We start from the raw sequence: 23251 nt of genomic DNA, 5'->3' as shown, positions 1-23251 counted from the left end.
GAGGACAAGGGACAAAGACTTCAACATTTTATGAAGTACCCAGGTTAGCCTGATGTGCAGATGAGTTTGGAAACCACTGGCCTACAATTGTGTTTCTAGTTTAAAGGCATTTTTAACTAAGTGAGGACATATTTAAGGAACATCCAAAAATGTTAAGTTAAAATAGGTTTTGTGTTACAATGTTAGCCCTTCAGGCAGTAGAAAATAATTGGGAATGGATCTATCAAGAATTGGAGAAGAGACCACTGACACTTCTATAAATGGAGTGTTAGCATTCATACCTTCCATTCAAATCAGTTCCCAAAAGGCAAGATCTGTATAGAAATTAATATTCCCGTGCAATCCCCATGTACCCTAACAAAGCTCTGAATACTTAAGAAAACCTCAGTAGCTTGATATATAATATACTATTTGTTTTACTTCCTATACAGCTCTGTTTGCATTTTCCCATCATGCTGGTGGTAAATTACAATAGCAAATGAAGGAGGAAATCTGATTTATGGCATAAATAAAACAGGAGTTCTTATTTTTGCACAAAGGAATAAAAGGAATTCAACACTGCAATCAAAATAGCTGCCATTCTAAGCAATGGGCCACCACCTCATGAATTCCCAAAAGTCTGTGACCTTACCGGTCCAAAACACCTGCAAGTCTCTGGAGCTCAGAGGCATGGTCCTCAGCTCTGTGGACAAGGTCAATTGCTCTCCTTTTGGACATCTGCATGACCAGGTCATCTACATGGTGCCTGATTTTGGCAGTCCACAGAAGCAGCTCATCCCGGTGATGCTCCAACTGCTACATGGAGAAATCAGTTTTGTAAATATATGTACACCTATTGCAAATGATTATTTCATAATCACAGGGAGATTAGTAGTGCGAGAATTCTTTGGAAGATTTATTGTGGCTGAGTTGTAACTCACCGCTAGAGCATTTTTTGCAGTATCTCCATGTGTAGTAGCCGCATCTATCAATCCTCTTCCTTTGGCAATTAGCTTTGAGGTCAAATTCGCTTCTTCTTGAACACGCAGCTTTTTATCCTGCAGCGAAAATCACCTTTTAAGGATGCTTCATAAAAGTAAGGCAGCTTCTGAGCTTTGGTGCCTAATATCTCATACTGAAAGTACTCGGGGCTCATTTTGTAAGAAGCTAAAAATGACACTTTTGACCTTGAAGTACTTGGTTACCAGTTCTAAATGAGACTAGTGAGGCTAGGGAGGCTCACCCTGAATTCTCTCAGGTTGGCCTTGACAATGAGCAGCAGGCGGTTGCTCTCCTGGGTCTTGGTTTCCGCATCCCTCAGGAGCTCTTCGGCTGCCCGCAGATTACTGTTATGCTTTGAAAGGAGGCGTTTGGCTGCTTTTTTTAATACCTCCAACTCTTCCTGTGGCTTCTGGTAATGTTTTTGAACTTGTGACAATAAATCTTCAGCAGCCCTGATAAATTAAATGATTCACATTGTTAGTACATGAACAACAATGCTCTTACCTCTGAATACAGTGGAAGGAATTTTTTACATATTCACACCCAGTTTCTTCTTGAGATCATGAATGATATATCAAAGTTATTCTTTTCTTTCTTTTTTTTTTTTTTTTTTTTTTCTTTCTATTTTTTGGGCCTTAGGCATGCTAGGCAAACACTCTTCCACTGAGCTTCATCCCCAGGCCATAATCGTAACTTCTGGAGAATGGGGAACAGTTTTTCTAAGACAGCTCTGGTTCTGTCTATTTTTCACAAACTTCCAACACACTTTAGACATGTAATTAAAAAAATCATCTTAGTGAATATGGGCTCAGAAAATTGGGGCTCCATTCTGTGTTAATGGTGGGAACTGTGATGTTTCATGATCATATAAAATTTCAAGAAAAGGGCTATTCAGTGGTTCACTATGAATTTACCAATTGATTTATATGATACAAAGGATTTTTGGTAGCTGGTTAAGAAACAGATTTTTTAAAAACATTAAAAGACATATTTTGCATCACTAATAAATGCAAACTTCAGGAAGTCAAAATATTTTTCCTATTCCTTTAAAAATGTGTTATCCACTTGCTATTTAAGTCAATTTTGTATTTACAGCTGCATAGGATATTAAAATTCCACACTACAAACCTTGCAGTGGTCAAAAATATCCCACTAATTCTCTGACTTAATTTTTCAGGTGAACTTTGAAAAATTCCATGGAAAATGCCTTACAAAATACCCTTTGCTTTCATACATACCAGATCACTGGGATAAGACATGACAGAAATGCAAGGATATATACAAGGATATATATTTGAACACTGACATCACTGGAATAACATCAGAAATTATTTGAACGTACTTAATGATTTTTAATTATAGTAAAGATGTATTATGAAATAGACAACAAGAACTAAAGATCATGAATCGATCATTCTTTTTCATTAAATAAAGTATCTTTATGGAAATGTAAAATCGGCATTTAATTTCCATATATGGAATGACTTCACCAGGGTGAAATGATATAGTCCCCAATGACTTGAGCCTGGGGAAGAACAGCAAAAAGTTCCACACTTTTCATACTGCAAAATTCATTTGATTAATAGAGTGAGCCAGTACATCCCAGAGTCTTTATGATCTGACAGTCTCATAAACCCTTAAGCCGATTTCATGAGGAAAGTCTTACAGTGAAAGAAACTACACTATATTTGCCCATCACCCACCTTGGAAATGTTAATATACTAAAAGCTTTGAGAAGCCTTTCAGTAAAGAACTTGTCTCTTTAGCAGACGCTGTGTCTCCCAAATGTATCTGCCATAGAACACATTTCAATAAAATGTTTCTAAATAGCTCTGGGGATACCAGAGTGGAAAATCGTTGGGAAACATAGTTGCAAACAATAATCTGCAGAGTGTGGACATGAGTTCATGTGTCAGGTTGGAGTCACTGTCCTGGCAAGCCCAGAAGTGTTGCCACTGGTCCCTAATTGATAACTGTGACTTACCAGCTCAACTGTGCAAGCAAGGTGATTTGTGCTGATGCCTGCTTTCCTTCTGGGAGTCTGGTGTTTTGGCACATGTGAGGTATGATCAGTCCTATCATGATTTGGATGTGAGGCATCCCCCCAAATCTCATGTGTGAGACAATGCAAGAAGGTTTAGAGGAGACGTGATTGGGTTATGAGAATCTTAACCCCCTCAGCGAATTAATCCCCTGAGGGATTAACTGAGTGGTAACTGAAAGCTGGTAGGGTGTGGCTGGAGGAGGTGGGTCATTGGGGGCATGCCTTTGATATATTTTGTATCTGGCAAGTGGAGTCTCTCTCTCTGCTTCCTGGTCATCATTTCAGGTGCTTCTCTTTGTCACACCCTTCTGCCATGATGTTCTGCCTTACCTCAAGCCCTGAGGATTGGAGGCAGCTCTCTGTGGACTGAGACTTCTTTAACCGTGAGCCTCAACATACAATTTTCCTCCTCTAAAATTGTTCTGTCAGTTTTAGTCACAAGAGTGAAAAAGCGGACTAAAACAAGTCCCCAGTAAGAACCACAGATGACGCATCTCTAGTGGACTTCCCTGGGCAGAAACGCCACGCACACACTGTTAGGGAAAAAGTGTGCTCAGGGAGCCCTTATGGGAAGAAGCCTTCATGGATTCCTCAGACTCCACTGCATCCTTTTTCCTGGTTCAGCTGCACATCCACAATAAGTCTTGGCCATAAATTCAATTCTATGCTGAATTCTATGAGTTTTGGTGAAACTCTAAATATCATGGTGGTCTGACACAAACCTGAAAAGCATCTGGTTCGTGTGCTAAATCTGCTTCTCTTTGAGATTGCCCCATGTGAGCATAAATCACTAATTTTGTAGGAATTATAATTAAAGAGCCAATGATAACTCTTAATATAATCCACATAATTTGAAATGGTATAAATATAGGAATGATACATGTAGAATTGGAAAGGAGGCTGGGGGACCCATTTGAACTCATAATTGTTTTAAATAAAAAACGTTCTCCTTCCCTCCCTCCCTTCCTTTTTTGTAGTACTAGAATGGAAACCAGGGCCTCAAACATGCTAGCGGAGCACAATAAAAGGTTTCACTAGTCATAGTTGCACTTACATATTAAAGAGAGAAATCAGCAATCTGATTAGCAGTAACTTTATTTCAAACAGAAGCCAGGCACAGGGGCACATGCCCATAATCCCATCTACTCAGGAGGCTGAGGCAGAAGAATTGTAAGTTCCAGGCCAGCCTGAGCAACTTAGTGAGACCTGACTTAAAATAAAATTCTAAAAAAGGGTTGGGGATATAGCTGAATGGTAGAGTACTGGTCTAGCAGAGAGTGAGACCCTTATTCAATCCCCCATACTGAGAGAAAAAAAAAGAGAAAAAGAAACAGAAGAACTTTAGTGTCAGAGAAAGGGGTCCAAGGGAGAATAGCCAGTGAGGGAGGGTAGCGGGTGCCAAGGGGAACAGGGGTCGAGGCTAACTCTGCATGTCCCCTTCCTCTCAACTGCATCTTCAAAAAGTGAAGTTTTCCCAATTGGAGCAGGAGCTCCGTTGTTCTCCTTCGTGCCCCACTCTTGGCAGCATGCCTGCCCCCTGGGGCTCCATCCCCTGCTAAGTGAATGAATGAGCTGACTATGTGGGTGATGGTGAGAGGGGATGGTCCCACACAGCCACTCCAGGGAGGGCCTGGAAATCGTCATCCTTAACACGCCTCTTAACAGACAGGGACTCCACTGCCTGGAAAGGCCGGCTACTGACAACACGGGAGTGAAGGAGCATACTCTGCAGCACAGAGGAGGCGCTCAGTGTCTCCTTCCCTCGCCGTCTTCTGATCTCCCCCATGGCATCTACTTTATGGTTCTTTTAGGGACCCGTCCAGGTCCTAAGTAAAGTCCTAGTAATTAGGTTACCAGTCCTGTCTCCACACTGCATCTACTGCAAGCCCCCCATTTTGTGTTTTACCCAGCAAAGCAACAACAATGCCAAAAATTATGTCAATGACAAAAGAAGAATATAAATCTAACCTTCTAGCATGTTGCTGAGGAAAGTGTGTATTATTTTTTTAAAAAATGAGTTCTAGGAAATAATTTAGAAATCAGGAATCCTCAAAATGCACATTATTTGACTAAAATGATTCTAGTTCTTAATATCTACTCTGATAAGAAAAATGCTAAAATATAGAAAAATTAAAACTACATATAGTATCAATATATACATATATTGATACATGTAGTATTAATATATAAATATTTGATATTAAATGCAGACAGTAAAAGTGTATAAAAATCTTGTATTAAGATGATTGAAAATAGCAAAATAAATCATAAATGATTTGAATATATCACTAGAAAGAATAAGGGTGGGGCTGGAGTTGTGGCTCAGTGGTAAAGCACTTGCCTAGCATGTGTGAGGCACTGGGTTTGATCCTCAGCACCACACAAAAATAAATAAATAAAATAAAGGTATTGTGTCCATCTACAACTAGAAAAATATTTTTTTTTTTTAAATAAGGGCTATTTAAAATAGTCCTTAGGCATTCATCACAATCTGGAAGAAAGACAACTTGTGCTATTATATCAAGTAATAACTTAATGAAAATACTAAGAAAAGAGACCGGAAGGAAGTTTCAAGCTCCCTGATCAGGTACAAGAATTCTTTGGGATCTCTGTCATTTCACACAGTAGTTTTCAATGAGATTTGTAGAACGGAACTCAGTTATTCTGGAAGTAATGTCCATCTGTTCATGCCCTGTGTATCTATGGACTCTACTTCTATGAGAGATACCCTTGTACTTGATCTACAAATAAACATAGTACCAGGAGTTTCTTTTGTTTGTGGTAGATGAAATGTAATTCAAGAGTGATAGAAAAACCCAGAACTACTTCATCATAGCACAAAGATAGACTGTAATGACTGTACTGCTTATAGTCTCTACTCTGGAGGAGTTAGTACCCATCTCTTCATATACCTAATAAGGGTGGGGGTGGGGGTCCTCTCCTTTCCACAATATTCCATCCACAGTGAGCACTATTATTCCATTATTCTTCCTTCTCTCCCCATGCCTACCTTTCCATTTCTACTTGGTGGTGTTGTGAAGGATATTTAGGAACTTACTTGAGTTCAAGGGTGGCATTTTGGTGCAAATGTGTAAAATTCCTTTTCTGCATAATTTTCAGCAAAGAGGAAATGTTCTGTTGCATATTGTGAAGAGCAGAATCGGGTAGGTGGAAATCTTCATCCCAGGTCTGATTTAAAGTTGTTGTCTTTTCAAGGATTTCTATGGAGAAAATTCATCAATCATTTAATAAGTTTCTCCAAAGCAGACAGTACTAACAGGGACTTAGAATCTTCCTTAGTGAGGACTGTTCTGTTCACCTCAGCTGGGCTGGACCTCCACTTCAGGCCAGACCAGGGCATTCCATGTATCCCAGCATGCTCTGCACATCCCATGACCCAGCACTAGGGAAGCTGGGATTATTGGTCTATCTCATGTCAGTCTTCCTCACTACCCACAAACTCCATAAAGGCAGGGACTATTCATCCTGTTTACCTTGGCATTTCCTTGTAAGTGGCATAGGCACAGAAGCTTCTTGATAAATATTTTCTGCTAAATAAACCACCAACATTTGATACTGCTCTTTTATTAAGCATTTTTAAATTCTAATCATTTTCTTACATTTTGCCCTATAAAGTCTTTTCTTTTTTTTTTTTTTCCCATTGGATTTTGTACTTTTTTGGGGGAGAGATTACCAGAGATTGAACTCAGGGGCACTTGACCACTGAGATACATTCCCAGATCTATTTTGTATTTTATTTAGAGACAGGGTCTCACTGAGTTGCTTAGTGCCTCACTTTTGCTGAGGCTGGCTTTGAACTCACAATCCTCCTGCCTCAGACTCCCAAACTGCTGGGATTATAGGCATGTGCCACAGTGCACAGCTGGATTTTGTACTTTTAAAGTCCTTGCATTATAATTAAAAAATGAAAGCAAAAGTATGTTTCTGGTATCCAGAAAATTGATAGTAACCAGGAGCCCAAGGAGAAGCAACTGTGGAGTGAGCGAATTACTCTAATAGGCTGGATGCACCTTGGCACCAAACTGAAACCCTGAATTCTTCCTGCTTCCATTCTGGGAGAATAGGTATCAACTTTACCATAATGAGGCTTGAGAATTAGGCTTCAAGTGTTAGGCATAAAATAATACAGAAAATAAAAAGGAAACATGCACTGCATAAGAGAGAAATCTCTCAGTGAAAGGCTACGTCCTGGACATTCAGGATTCTCAATCTATGGAAAATTCTGGTCCTGTAGCTGTAGAAAGCTCAGCACAAGACACTGCATCTACTCCCACATCTAATAAAGTGATTGTGCCTCTTCCCACCAAATAAGCACAGAGTCCCTCTCAAGACCCACCCATGCTACCTCTGATGCTGTGATGCAGCCTCTCAGTGAATGCAGCCAGGTCTTGACTCTTGTCGAGAATTCGCTCTGTTGCCCTGTTTACTTGCTGGCTGTTTGTTAACACTCTGGTGAGCTGACAGAAAAATAAGGTCTCAGGTTAGTTTGACCTTAAATCACACTCAAGCTTTGGTATTCCAGTTATTTCCTTTTTTAAGAAAAAAAATCTATCTATCCATCCATCCGTCTCTCTTCCAGGATAGAGAGTGAAGGTGTACACTCTCTCTAAAGCCAGGTTAATCTGGGCTACAAACTAAGTGGTTAATGCGATAATTTAATACTCAATGAGAGAAAAGATGTTATATTTTTACTAGCAACAAAACTGACTATCAAACCACGGATTCTCCCTGTGTCTATTCTCTTTAGAATGCAAGTACAGTCACTTAATGATGAGGACATGTTCTCTGAGATATACATCACTAGGACATACTTCATCACTGTGCAAATGCCATAGTGTGTTTATACACACCTACATGGTATAGCCTCTACACACACACACACACACACACACACACACAGAGTACAGCTATTGCTCCCAGAGTTATGATGGACAAAAACTATATGAGATTAAATCAAGCACAAAGGAAAATGATGCTGTCAAGAGACTCAGTAAACTGAGTCATAAATTTATGACATTATTAATTTATTATTATGACTTATTAATTTATTTTTTATCAATATCAGTCATAAATTTTATGGCTATTGTCATAAAAGTACACAGTGTAATAAGAGGAAAAAGTATACTACCGAGAATAAATGAAAGAATTTCACAGTCCTTATTGTCATTGTCAAGTATTATGCACTATACACAATCCAATACTTACAAATGACTGGCAGCACAGAAGGTTGTTTGCACCAGCAGTACCACATTGTCTACAATGATTGGACAGCTACAGCAAGACTTAAGCATTTTTTGGCTTCATTATAATATTATGAGAATGCTGTCATATCTGTCCATCACTGACCCAAATATCATGCAGCACACAACTATCAGAATACAGAAAGTCAGACCTTACTAAATTGTATGGCCTGAAAGAACCGAGTCCCTAAGAGTTAAGAACAAGGAGTCAGGCAAACTTGGGTGTTAGACCCGATTCTGCTAGGTGGCAGAGTTATAGACATCTCCAAGCGTCATCTATAACGCTGGAGTAATAACAATGCTTACCAGCCCAGAGGCTGAGACTTAGCGCCCTTAGCTGCTCTTTTCATAAAGGATTTCCTAATTTGTAAAATGCAAGGTTGTTTGTAATTTCCAAGAAGGCAAAATAACTCAGACTGGGCTTTAAAGTTCTTTCTAGTGAAGACCAAAGAGAATCTTCTTTAATTACAGAATTTATTAAGACTAGCTTATCACTTCCTACCAAATGTTTGCTTGCTGAAGTACCAAAAGCCCACAGTTGAACCCTTAAACTCTTTCAAATTATCCTGAATTCTAAATTAACACAAGCCAAACTAATACTTTTTTTTTTTAAAGAGTGTAGGCTTCGAGGTGTGTACTTTGAGAAATTTATATATAAGTGATAAATTGTAAATTTGACAATAAGCCTCCTGCACCAACTCCTCAGGAGGTGATTCATTTAAGATCCCTAAAAACTATTTCTCTGGCATGAACTAAACAAAATAAATAAATCCCCGTTGATACGAAGACAAGCTGACTTGTCACTTCAAGTCCGAAAATCAGAACTGTCCCTGTCTGAAGCCTGAGTGTTGTGGGGATACCACATTCCAGAGTCTGCGCTATGTCCTGTCCACCCAATAAATCACAGGAAGCTTTACTGGTCTTAAGTGGATGACCTGTGCTCACTATGGGTTCAGTTATAGAATAAATTTAGAGTGAGGAAACTTCAACAATCTTTTCACCCATAACCCTTGGTTCAGAAAAGACAATGGAGGTCAGACAGCAAAGCCACCACCTGACTCTTCCCTCTGCAGAGAGGACAAAAAGTAAGTCAGAGGCCTTTTCCCACGAAACCACAGAAACCATCAGGGTTAGAAAAAATTCGATGATAAAGCACCTGGAGCAGCTCCTGGAAGAGGGGACTGGTCTGACCTCATCAGAACCTTCTAGTTAGCCACAAGGCAATGACTCCCAAAGGCTGGGATGAAGGCTGAGCAAGGAGCTGGTTCTTTGTGCCAAGAACCTACCTGCTTTTGCAGGTCCTCTGTTTGTTCTGCAACACCTTCCAGTTGAATTCCTGCCCAATTCTTTTGGGTATTTTCTTTTAATAAAGATTCCTGGGAACAAAGAAAATATCACCAGGTTTCAAAGTAAGAAGTTCTGATTCTTAACAACAACAACAAAAAAATCACTTATCAATCCCTTTTGTTGTTGTTGTTGTTCACAGAAAGAAGTTCTACTTTGCCTGAAATTGTCATTTAAAAATAAAACAGCCCACATTTACTTACATTTCAATTATAGCCACATGAGTCTATACTGCCAACCTTTGCATTATATTTCCTACGTAGATATAAATTTACAATTTGGTGTGTTAAGCAGAATCAGAAATTGCTGCATTTCTTAGATAAAAGTCTGGTTTTATCAGTATCAGTCATAAATTTTAACTACAATTGCCAACAATTTAAAAGATGTTTGCTAGGTAAAAGTTTTTAAATGAATTCAATAAAGAAAAACATTTATAATTATTAAGTGCTTAATTTATGCCAACACTAATTTCTTTACATGTTTGAATTTGGTTAAATCTAACAACAATCCTATGAATCTGTCATAATACTTTTTCAGGGAGGCTAAATAACTTGCCCAAGATCCCTGTGTTGGCAAACAATGTAAAATAACAGAGTTCACACTCCTAACCTTTGTTGGATATTTTACATAAACATACAAAGTTATTTAAAGAAATGGACAAGTACTTTAAAATGGAACAAATCACTCAAAATTAGTTAAAATTTAAATCAAGCATTCATGTCCCTTGATACATTTAAAATGCAGTTATATCGCAGGGGCCGAAACTAGCAGAAAACAATTTGTTGATTATGTACATAGTTAGAAAGAAAATTTAAATATTCTTTTTATTATTTTTGATTTTTAAAATGGATATAGAATTTCTCATCTTCCAAAGACACTTTTTGCTATTTGAGGAAAAGTAAGTTTTAAAACATTTCTTTGAGTGTCCTAATTTTCCCTTGCTACCATTAGAGAAAGGGCCTTTGTAAAGAACACACATACATGTGAACAAACATGCAAACACACATCTAAGGAAATATTAAGTCTGAGAAAAGCTTTTATTTCATAAAGGCATTTAGGAATGACTAACTTTTTTATTACTGTAGTACACAGAAAATACCTCAAATTTTAAGAATCATATTTTCTTCCAATGAGAATTTAAAGTACTAGAGGAAGATGCTGTTTACTAAGTCAATCTCTCAATTTCCCATCCTTCTGATCAGACCTTGTTGACAAAACATCAAAGTGTGATTTACCCCCAGAAATTAACAATCTTCTAGGGAAGGACTTTTGTGACCTGGAACTTCAATTAAAAATGAGACACTTAACAGAATATTATTCATGTTCAGCCTAAACCAACACTAAAGAAGATAACGTACAGATTTCTTTGCTGTATTCATATGAGGACAAATGTTTCCACATATCCAAAGTCTGCCTAAAGAGGAGCAAGTGATTTTTATTTTATTCTGAAGGGTGAAACAAGGACCAAGTGGCAGAATGTATACAGAGGTCCCTATGGCGCAAGTCTCAGAACATAGAGCTTTCCCACAGGGATACAAGTTAAGTGACGAGGTCCCTGTCACTGATCACCTTCGAGGCCATGCTGGAAATCTCCCAGTTGGGGATGATGGAAGTGAGGCTCCTACACTAACACCCCCACTAACTCTCTCTCGACAACACGTTTCCGCCTCCATCTTCTCAGTACCCACCTGGAGATATTTAGTTGTATTTTCCAGGTTTGACAAAACTCTGTGTGGGACAGGGAAGATGCTGGTGAGGTTCATCGAAAGAATGGCATCGCCAATGTTATCCAAGTCATTCAGCAGCACACCCGCACACTCATCATCACAAGCTAGAAGAGACAGAAAAAGGGGGAGGGTTCAAGTTAAAATAAAGTGGCCTGCCCTGTGTTCCATGGGTTGTGTGAGCTGTTTTGTCATTGATATGAGCAAAGGTCATGCCAAGTTCCCAGGGACAGTGTCTAATCTCATTATCACTCCCTGCTGTGGGTGGGTGGGCAGTACTGCAGAAGTGCCAAGACCCCATCCTCATACGGTAGGACTGAGACTGAGATCAGAGAAGGGACATCCCTAGGGTCACACAGAAAGGAACAGCTGAGCCCAAGAGTGACTTCTGGTGTGGTCCAGTCCATTATACTGCCCCAACTTTTAAAGTGCTATTGCTCATCTATAACTCAGACAGCTGTAACAATTTCAGTGTTCCTTCCAAAGCCTGGTCTGTTGCTTCTTCAGTGAGTTTGCAAAACCTCCCTTGGAAAGTACAAAAGAAGGACAATGGGGAAAACAGCTAATGCTACAGTGAGATTTGGGTAACACCAATGACAGCCCCACCATGGTGTTTCCTGTCCTGTGAGGACAGATCCTTGGTTCCGCTACAAGAATGAACTATTAATGCAACTGAACTATTGAGCTAAAATTCCTGTGCTGCCGTGGGTATCAGTGCTGGTATCCTAGAACTCCTGCTTGCAAGTTCAACAGCCATCTATGCTCAATTAAAATAATAAAATAGAATATAAAATATAAGGAGACTTTCAGTTTCTCATTGACACCATAGGTCAACATAAGCATTTCTTTCCTACAAAAGCTAACACTGGAGCAGGAAATGTAGCTTTCAACATTTACACAAGGAACACCCACAAACACAATTGCTCTCCACCAGCATGTGCCTCGGCTGGCATTCCTGGCATTGGATCCCTGTGGCCCCTGGCCTGCAGGTGCACTGCCCGGATATGCGGTCACAGTCACTGTGAACAGAGCCCTGTGGGCTGCAGTCACACTTCTGGCAACTGCCACCTGGTGTCCGAGGGTCCCCGTGGTAGCCTGAGGCACACCTACAGAAAGGAAGATATTAGGTATAGACGGTGCAACAAACATCTGACAGTAAATACATAAAGCAGCCCCTGCCCAAGGACAGTAATCATTTCTGCCAAATGAAATGCAAAGCACATATTCATCTCAGGAGACCTTGATCTGGGACAGTCACGAGGTCTCATACCAATTATGCACATACAAATTGATAATGACTCCCAAATCATGACAGTATGTATGCTAGGTGTCCCTGGTGATCTCCACATGATAAATCAATGGTGTACCTTTCACAATATCGTCCTTCGTAGCCCTGAGTACAGGCATCACAACGGAAATCTCCATCACCTTCCAAGACGCAAGTGGGACTAAAGCTGGAAGAAAATAGTTTTTTTTCCTTGAATTTTACAGATATTGTAGCTTCAAATCTTTCATAAGGTACTTATTCATGACTGTTGGAACACACCATAGTGTTTTATAAGTTAAAAGAGTACATTAGATGATTAGACAAAGCTTTTTAAAAATATATTTTTAGTTGTAGATGAACACAATATCTTTATTTTATTCATTTATTTTTATGTGGTGCTGAGGATGGAACCCAGTGCCTCACACATACTAGGTAAGTGCTCTACCAATGAGCCACAACCCCAGCCCTAGACAAGCTTTTTAGAGCTTAACTCTGTTGGGCAAACACAAGAAAAATAAAAATGCAATTAATATAAGTGTGCTCATATCCTATATCCTAAAGACATTCACGTGGCCCTTTTCAGTGACCGTCCTGTGAGGGCTGGGCAGAAGACCAGTCTTATGGATTATAACTAATTAGTCACCCAGGAAAGCGTCCCAGGTAAAAAGGGGTCTTGTTCTGAGATGTATGTAGAGAGTTACCTGCTCACCAGGTGATAAATTGATTAAGAGCTGAAATGTCTGTGAAGCAGGAAAGACAGCAGGGAGAAGAGGCTGAACTGACAAAGAAGAGAACTTCATTGGCTGCAGTGAATGGCAGAGAAGAGATCAGAGGGAAGAAAAGCCCTGAGATGGGGTGGCATTTGAAAACGACTGGACCTGCAGGCAGGGAGCAGGGCAGACAGCAGAAGCCAAATGACAGGGTCCCTCCAAGTTTCAGAGCCCACTCAGAAGATGCTGACCTCCTTCATGGCTCTTTGGGCTCCTTCTATTTCTTTGCTCCTTCTATTTCCTCTGCCTCCATATTATAAATTACCCAGACACCTTCTAGAGGCCAAGCTGAACACCTGCAAACTACTGAAAGAAAACCAAACCCAACCCACTCAAATCAGATCTGGTTCCTCGTTGGCTGGTACGATGAAGTACCCACCATGAGTGATCAGCCCCAGGCCACTCTGACCTGAAAGGTGAAATATCCTTCCAAATACTTCTCTGGGTACAGACAGCTATATAGCTATGAATATACATATAGGTAAATATTTTTTTTCCAAAATCTCATTACACCAAATAGTCAATTGCATACTTCCATTGGCCTTTGTGTCTTTTTTTAAAATTTATTTTATTTATTTATATGTGGTGTTGAGGATTGAACCCAGGGCATCCCACATGCCAGGCAAACGCTCTACCACTGAGTCACGACTCCAGCCCCGAGTGTCAATTCTTTACTGACAAACATACGTTATTCTTCTGTGTTCACATGATAATGCACTCTAGGACTGTATCACAGTGTATATAAATCAATCCCTTGTAGGTAGGTATTTTAGTTTCCCCCCAATTTCTCATGAGCAATGCTAAAATACATCCATCTTTCCACATCTACTCACATATTTCTATAGCACAGACTGCAGAAGTGGAGTTGATGAGCCAAAATTTATGTACGGTTCTAATACAAAAAACAAGTCCTAGCAACAACAAATTTTAGGATGGTTGGTGGCTTACAAGGAAAATGTATGTAGTACCTCTCATGTGGTACTCACACCAAACATCACTTACTTGGGGACAATAAAAGAAGATTCAAATAAACATTAAAAGGAAAACTTCATTTTAGTATAGCAAAATCTGGCATTTGATCTTTCTGTGTTCAATGCCTTGCCAAATAGTTAAAGTAATAATAAAATATTATTAATGAATTATAACTTTCATTTAAACACAAAGAAGACCTATTGGTATTCCAAGTCCCACTTCAAATCTCTGGTTCTTTTTGCACTCAAATAATTCATTATGAGCACAAGGGAAAAACTAGTCCCTATTTTATCACTAGGTAACATTTCAGCACTTTATCAGGCACCAGTATATATAAATTCTAACCTTTTCTGAGCTTAAATTAAATAGGAATTGGATTCTTTTGGATTGGGCCATTATTTATAAAGTTAATAGTAACTCATCTCTATACAGAATAGAAACATAAGGTGGGAGCTAAAATTAGTCTTAAAAAATAATTTGCAACTCCACCAGCAATGTAAAAGTGTGCCTTTTCCTCACATCCATGCCAACATCTATTCTTGTTTGTGTTCTTGATAATAGCCATTCTAATTGGAGTGAGATGAAATTTTAGAGTTGTTTTAATTTGCATTTCTCTAATTACTAGAAATGTTGAACACTTTTTCATATATTTATTAATTGCCTGAAAAAAACAAATAATATATATATTATTATATATTCATGTGGTACGATGTGATATTATGATATATGAATACACTGTAGAACTGTTAAATCAAGCTAATTAACATTGTAAAAAAAGAAAACAACCAACTTAAGTCCTTTCTTGAACTTGTTCCCGTCTAGCACCCAAGACCAACACAGATGCTTTGCTTTTGAAAAGATTCTCTTCAAACACTTATGAGAATGAACCCTTTTAAAAAAACGTTTACCTTGAAATGGAGAATATTTATTAATGTAGACCACTCAGAGACCAAGAAGTGAGGCCAAGAATGGAAGCAAACCAGGCTGTAGCCGAGCTGTTGTGCTGGGCTGCACAGCGTAGCTCACCTGGAAGGGTAGTGGTGAGGACAGGTGCATGGAGAACAGTCCCCAGTGGAACCAGTCACCTTTCCATAGTAGCCAGGAGCGCACACGTCACAGTGGTCACCAGCTGTGTTATCACGGCAGTTCTGGAGTTCCATGTTTCAAAAGAACAAGGAAACAATGGGAGATGGTATAAAAAAACCATTCTGATCTGGTGACAGCTAAGCACCACCCTGGTTCATATCAGCTAGGCTTTTGTTGTGGTGGTTCTTTAATTCTTAAGCATGGGAGAGCATTTTTCCTTCAATTTTTTAAATCCTGGAAATTTTTCCAGCTCTGCGGCCTTCATTCATTATTAAGACTGCATTCATCTAATAAAGCCTAGCTATTACCAGTACATTTTTCCAAAGTAAAAAGAGACACAAGGAGTCCTAAAAGCAGTCAGCTTTCAGAACCTTGAAATGTGGATCTAAAATATATGGTAACCTAAAAAATGATCACATGCAGGGATTTGAAACAGCAGAAGTGAACAGAAAAATGGTTCAGGAAACAGACCTTGAGGAAGAAATTATGGTCTCAGAGCACCACCAACAGATTCTTACAACAGGCAAGAAAATTCCAGATAGACTTTATGTCATCTGTTGACTATGGTCCTATTTTTGTTTAAAAAAGAGTACATGGTTTTTAAGCTAAAAGAGCAAGTGAGTCTTGTCACCCCTTTCCAATTTAAAATCTGCTTTTGCTGAATTTGGCACTGTTTATTGAGCTCTTGTGCACAGGGTCTCATGTCTGATGCAGGTGAGATGTAAGAATAGCAGAGAGAGCCCCTGCTATTCGAGGACTGACTCCAAGAGAGGATGAAGAAAGAAAATTTTTAAGTATTTAAAAAACTATTTTTAAAAGTCCCCTTTAAATAAAAAAAAAAAAAACAGCATTTTTCATTTTAGAGCTGTAATATTTCAGCTGGTAAAAATCAATTTTTCTTGGCTCCTCAAAGGAATATGTCTTTAGAAATAAAATTTGCAACCTCTTTCTTAAAAATAAATTGCTAAATACTTGTTTTACCAAAATAGTATAAAGCTGACATGAAATAAATATTAGGTGAGAAGGCAGAGGAGATTCTCAGATGTTTCATTGTCAACATCAACTCAAGCATAAAAACTTTCTCTAACAATGGATCATAGACTACCTCATTTTTGAGATCCTAGAAAATCAAAGGCAAGCCGCCCTAAAGAACAGCAGAGAAATAAAGACCTATTAATGAGAACTGAAGTGGGATATGTTAGATGCTGTGGGAGATGCACAGAGAATATTTGCCATTTCAGTGATGTAAAAAGGTTCAGATGTGTCTTCCAAAAGCAGATGGTGGAGAGGGGCTACCCAGGTATCTCCCTGGTCCTTGGTCTCCCCCTTCCAGGCCCTACTTCTATCACTCACTCTTTTGATAATACCGAAGTCCTACTGACATGAAGCAGGCGGGAAAATCCTACATATTGGATAATAAAATAGATCCACAGAGTTCTTGATGCCCACACAGATGGTAACTAATAGATACGGAAAATGAAAAAATCCCCCGAGATAAGGTAGCTTGGGAAAAGAGAGTGAAAAAGAAGGCCATGCGCTGACAGCCTTCATCTCCCAAGATAAATGTTTTCTAGGTGCTGGCTGCAGACAGGGAGGAAGTGTCTTATCACCCCTAAAGTAACGGTCTCCAGAAGGCATTAATCTCCTTCAAAGTAAATCCTCTCCAGACACTGCCTACAGAAACCGACCCAAAAATGTTCAAATTCCTGAGTGCTCAAGGAAACTGATATGTTCCCTAGACCACCCCTCAAGATAACCTATATAAACCCAGTCCCTTTCTTTGTTTAGTGGCTCATTTTCCACCAGGAAAGTGAGTCCACCAACACCATTTCATCCCTGCATCCCCTGTTCTGGTGTAGAACTGTTCCTGAATAAACAGCTGAGATGACTCATGAGGTTTGTGTCCTGACCAGTCTTTTTGTGCTAACTGTAACCAGCACAGAAGAAATGCTTAGTAGATGGTACTAAAAGGATGTGGATTATTGCATAAACCCACAAAAGAAGTCTGACAAGGTAAAGAGTAAGGAGGAAAGCAAAGGTCCCCAGCTCAAAGAGCAAGGATGAAGTAACCATGGCCCAGCTGGAAGAATATACCAGTTGGAAGAATATACCGTCTTAGTGTGTCATCAACACAGTGAGGCAGCACTGACCAGGTAGGTAAAACGCACAGGCTGTGTCATAGAGACACAGTTCCTCAAGTCAGAAAGGGGTGCACTCCATGGGCCCTTGTTAAAGGTGAGAGGGAGCCTCAGGATGGTGAATTGATTCACAGTCACATCATTTGACCACCAGGTACACACACTGAGGAGGTAAAATGTGGAGGGCTGAAGATTTGGGGTGTTTGGCATGTAAGAGAGGCATCTGATCAAGTAGTTTTGCAAATTCTTTGATAAGACAATGCTACTTTTCAAGATTAAATCAGAACTACTGATTTATCTCAATAGCTCCAAAGAATATGTGCATATTCTAGACTTAGAATCTGTGTCCAGTCCTCTGGCAGTAGGAATAGCCATTGTTGGAAATTGCAACATTCGACTGACAAACCCAAGTGAGATGCCTTGTGATTTGCAGGTGGCGTCTGCAAAAACCACTCCCTGGATAGCTATCGGCTCCTATTCACCCAGGGTGATTTTTGGCATGGTCTAAGGTGATCTTTTTCATACTGGGTGAAGTGACTGCATTATTTATTTCTATTTTGCAAATCAGCAGGTGATTGTATAACTATGTTCTGGTAGACTTGGGCCAGGAAAGGCAGGGTAATAATTGAGTGTCCTAGGAATACCTCATCTTGTTAAATAGCTGTGTCATGGAAAGATTAAGCATGAAAGAACTGATCAACTTCTTTCCGTAAGTGACCTCTCTCCCCATAATTGTCCAAGGAAACTTCCCAGCTAATTACATCTCACTCTATTTGTCTGAAATCAATTCTCCGTAAATCTTTAAATGAGATCTTTCCATTTTCTCTATTAGGTCTTTGCTTTTGCCCAGAGCGTGAGCTGATTAGAGCGAACAAAAATTTTTAATAGTGCTGGAGTTATCTGCATCATCATTACGTCCTTGTGTAATGGAAATAATTCTTTTATCCCTCATAAATAATGAAGTCAGCAAAGGTTAACGGGTGTCTTTTTCATTGAGGAAAACCATGCGGAACTTCTTTTTCTAACTTTCATTGTGCCAGGGGAAATTGCCTTTATTTATTTATTTATTTGCTTGTAGTACTGGGATTAAACCCAGGACCTCATGCATGCTAAGCGAGAGTTCTAGCACTGAGCTACATCCTCAGCCCTGGAAACCTCCTTTAAAGTCTACATACAAAGGATATTTCTGATCAAAAGAGGAAGATGGTTGATAGTAGCTGAAGGCAAGTAGGGATGCACAGCTCTAATTCCTGTTTGATTCCTTGTGTCTTCTTGTGGTCAGGTCACACCCAAGATCTCTAGGGTTTCAGGGGGGTCTTTCTTGGTGGACAGCTTGATTCCCTTATTTCAGGTTTTTCTACCTGGGCCAAGTCAGTCTGAGCACAGTTCATACAAGTCACCGATGTTTCCCACAGGAGTTACTGTGAAAGATGATATTTCAGGAGTAGGGAACAAATACCAGATTATTTTATGTCATCAGTAAGTCCTGGCTGGCTTATGCAAAATCAGACAGAAGAATTTGCCCTCAGTCAGGGGCCACAAGGCTTCTGTCTGCATTACTGTCATTTTCAATGGTCAGAGTTCTCTTTGTGTCTCCAAGACCAATCTTGGTCTAGGGGAAGGTGATCAAGAAGCAAAAGTGTACTAAGACATAATAATTCATTGTATAAACATCCTCTGATAGAACATGCATTTTTAAAATGTGAGCAGAGGGCACTACTTTACACAGAGAAACAAATTTTCAACACTAACACTAACTTATTTTAAAATCTATGACATAAAGTTTTTATCCACTTTGACTATGGTTACTAGTACTGCATGTAAAAACTGGCGCATTTAACTAACTCCTAATTAATGTCTATGAACAAATTCATTAAAGAAGGAGCATTTATAAAAGAATTTCTATTGACTCTGTCAGATCAATTAGTTAAGCCTTTCTGAAGGAAATACATGTTGTGTTTAGGTAAATTTAACCTCTCACTAAACCAAGAAACTGGTATGACCCTAGAGCAGAAATTTAAACACTCAGTGCCTGTGCTACTTCCAAACTTTAGGCGAACACCTACAAAAACAAGCATACCAGACACTTCCCAGTTTCGGGGTCACAAGTCTCACTGTGGTTGTTGCAGTTGCAGGGCACACAAGGAGCAAGCAGAGGGCGTGGTCCCCTGCCACTGCCTTCTGGAAGCTTCCCTCTGTGGTACCCAGGGGCACAGTCCTGAAGGAATACAAAAAGGAGGAGAAAAGAACAATCTGATGAAAAACTGTGCAAAGGACTTAAACATATTTCTCCCATGAAGACATACAAGTGGCCAATGAGCACATAAAACATTTAACATCACTGTCAGGAGGGAAATGCAAATCAAAACATGAGATACCACCTCACACCCAAGGGTGCCTCCTATAGAAATAACAGAATATAACAAGTGTTGGTGAGGAGGTGAAGAAATTGGAACCCTTGTGCATTGCTGGTGGGAATGTAAAATGGTGTAATCGCTGTGCTAAACAGTATAGAGGTTCCTTCAAAATGGAAATACCATATGATCTAGCAATCCCACTTCGGGGTATATATCCAAAAGAACTAAATGCAGGAACTCGAAGAGGTATTTGTATACCCCTACTCACAGCAGTATTATTTATCATTGTCAAAAGAAGGAAGCAACCCAAATGACCATAGAAGACTTAGTAGATAAATTAAGTATAACCACAGAGTGGAGTTTATTCAACCTCAAAAAGGAAAGAAATTCTGACACATACTACAGTATGGATGAACTTGGAGGACATTCTGCAAAGTAAAATGAGACAGTCACAAAAATTCAAATACTGTGCAATTCCATTTATCTGGGGAACCTACAGTAATTGAATTCATGGAGACAGAAAGTAGAATGGTGGTTGTAGGGTAGGAGAGAGGGATGGGTGGTTTTTGAATGGGTGCAGGGTTCCAGATGTGCAAGGTGAAAAGTGTTCTGGATATTGGTTAAACCACAATGTGCACGTACTTAACACTACTGATGTCTACCATACTGAAGAACAGTTAGGATGCTAAATCTGATGTTGTATAGACCGGAACACAATTTAGAAAAAAATTTTAATTCAAGAAAAAAATGATATCGTGGATACACATGAGTTCTTTTCTACCTTTGCAATTGCTATAAACAAGCACAATTCAATTCAAAGCTAGGAAACAGATTTTAACTGGTTTCCCTACCTGACATGAGAATCCAGCTGTGCCAGGGGGACAGAGACAATTCTCTAACAGGGAAGCCACTTCTCTCTTAGGGTGCAGCTCAGTAGCCTTTGTGCCAACCTCCATTGAAATGTTTGAGATTCTGTGCAACCAGTGTGGGAAGAAGAGAGTAGATGTTAATACTCGAAAACACTTTCTAGAAGCACTGTATGTGACTTCACATTTGCATATATATTAAACCAACAATTTCCTCCCAGTGTGGAGTAGTTCCTCCCCATGATTATAAACAAAATGCCTTAAAGTGCAATAGCAATGTCCTTACACAGCAAAGGCCCTCAGTCAACATTTTAGAACTTGAATATAATGCTGTGGAAAGTATACTTGAAAGACCTCTTCAAATGCTAGTTTGGCCAAGACTTAATAGGTTTCTTACAGGCTAACATATAAAACGAATAAGTGACAGTATTCTTCATATATTGTCTCAAAGAAATGGGTACTGCAGCATCCAAGTGCAGAAAATGGCAATTTTTTAAAAAAAATTTCATCTTCATCTAAGATTCCACCATGGTGGGCTTATATTTTATAATTACATTTGCACGGCAGGTGGATAATTTGTAATTCGCACATTCTATTCCATAAGGATATCAATATTTAGCAAAGTTTGGATAAGGAACAGAGATACATAGATTAATAATGTATGTAGTAGGAGTGAAGTGAATCAAATGCTTTCAGTTCAATGTCAGGTAAAAAAATGTTTGAAGTTCTAGAAACTTCTACATACCTGCTTTGCTGTAATCCTTGACCATACGATGCCTTGATGAGGATGTACTCAATATTGCTAAGGACGGACATAAAATCCGAACGTGTGACAGGTTTTTCAGAAACAGAGTTAAAATATTTCCAAAAATTCTGTGGATAAGAATATACTCAATTAAATTAAGAGTACAAATTCTCATAGGCAAATGACCTTAGAGAGAAAATATAAATTTCATAAATGTTATTATAAATGAACCCTGTTCTGGCCATGTCACTAAGTTTAACTGACAAAGATCTGTAACCTCCACCAGGGTAGGCATGGTGTCAATACTTTCAATAGACAAGACATCACCGAAGACAGTGTTGAGCACACAGTGAACATTCAGTAAACATGTGCTGCAGGAATGAAGAGACACTACCTGAATTCTAGCAAAGTCCAAAGATTTGTGTATCATCATAACTATGAAGGTTGAAGCTAGTGCACCAAGATAAAGGATTTAAGATGCAATTCCCATTAAATTAGTAGAAACCTAACACAGTAGTCCCCTTTTATCCCTGGGGCATTGTTTCAAGACCACCAGTGAATATACTGAATCCCATACATACTATGTTTTCTCCTACACACATACACCTATAACAATGTTCAATTCATAAATTAGGCACAGTCAGCGATTAACACCAACAATAATAAAATAAAACAATTATAAAAATACACTGTAACAAAATTGCCAGAATCACCACTTTTGTGCTTTGGGGTCATTATTACATACAATAAGAGTTGAGTGAACACAAACAGTGATACTGTGACAGTTGGTCTGACAACCTAGATAGTTTCTAAGTGACTAATGGGCAGGTAGCATACACAGTGTGGATACACTGGCCCACTGGGCAGGACAGAGCAGGATGGTGTGAGATTTTTGTCATGCTATCCCCAAAACGGTGCAAGCTAAAGCTTATGAACTGTTTATTTCTGGAATTTTCCATTTAGTATTTCTGTACCTCAGTTGAGCATGGGTAACTGAAAATGTAGGGAGCAAAACTGTGATAAGGAAGGACTACTGCATATCTTTCCTGAGGGTATGAAATTGGAATAGTTTTTAGAAATCTTGCTAAACCCAGGGGAAGTTTAATACCAAGATATTTCTCATTTTCTTATTAGTAGCTTCAAGTTTTCATTACAGAGATAGCAAAGATCACTTCTTTTTTGCGGTACTGGGGATCGAACTCAGGGCCTTGTGTTTGTGAGGCAAGCACTCTACCAGCTGAGCTATCTCCCCAGCCCACAAAGATCACTTCTTAAAGGAACATATATTAAAAGATCACAGTCACCTCTTTCATATCTACTTCGTGGTCCCGTCTCACTCCATTCTCTGGTGCTGGTGCATCCATGTAAATGACTTGCTTCCTGGTTCGACCTCCTCTGATGAGAATTTGAGGCTCATAATTGGAGGTGCCAATGCCATCAGAAGAGTAGAAGGCCATGCTGTACTTTAGTTTGCCACCATATGCCAGGAGCTATTAAAGTACAAATTATTGTTTATCTCTCTTAAAAACATAGTGTTATAAGTCTTCCACTATATGAAAGAAATCTTGCATCTTAAACCTATATTCCATATATGAAATATCTTGTCCAGAATTTGCTTAAGTCTAATTCTACTCAATTGTAGATTGTTTAGTTCTTCTTGATCAACAAAGTGGGCTCCAAAACAAATCAATGCAAT

At 39.1% G+C, this 23251-nt stretch overlaps 1 protein-coding gene across 2 annotated transcripts in view; it reads right to left on the bottom strand.

Moving 5' to 3' along the window:
- LAMA1 (laminin subunit alpha 1) overlaps positions 1-23251 on the bottom strand; it is a 94418-nt gene that overhangs the window by 43402 nt on the left and 27765 nt on the right. For both annotated transcript variants that reach the window (XM_079108427.1, XM_079108428.1), the window contains 14 exons: positions 22860-23045; positions 21556-21683; positions 20796-20916; positions 19668-19805; positions 15390-15511; positions 12722-12808; positions 12267-12460; positions 11319-11461; positions 9573-9662; positions 7392-7503; positions 6084-6246; positions 1223-1433; positions 921-1037; positions 632-795 (listed from right to left, as the gene is read on the bottom strand). In XM_079108427.1, the coding sequence (XP_078964553.1) occupies positions 632-795; positions 921-1037; positions 1223-1433; positions 6084-6246; positions 7392-7503; positions 9573-9662; positions 11319-11461; positions 12267-12460; positions 12722-12808; positions 15390-15511; positions 19668-19805; positions 20796-20916; positions 21556-21683; positions 22860-23045 (1976 nt within the window). The remainder of the gene's footprint in view (positions 1-631; positions 796-920; positions 1038-1222; positions 1434-6083; positions 6247-7391; positions 7504-9572; positions 9663-11318; positions 11462-12266; positions 12461-12721; positions 12809-15389; positions 15512-19667; positions 19806-20795; positions 20917-21555; positions 21684-22859; positions 23046-23251) is intronic.

Source organism: Sciurus vulgaris (assembly GCF_902686455.1).
Source record: "Sciurus vulgaris genome assembly, chromosome: 13".
Lineage (NCBI taxonomy): Eukaryota > Metazoa > Chordata > Mammalia > Rodentia > Sciuridae > Sciurus > Sciurus vulgaris.
The sequence above is the reverse complement of the archived record's forward strand: the minus strand, read 5'-3'. Positions and strand labels throughout refer to the sequence as shown.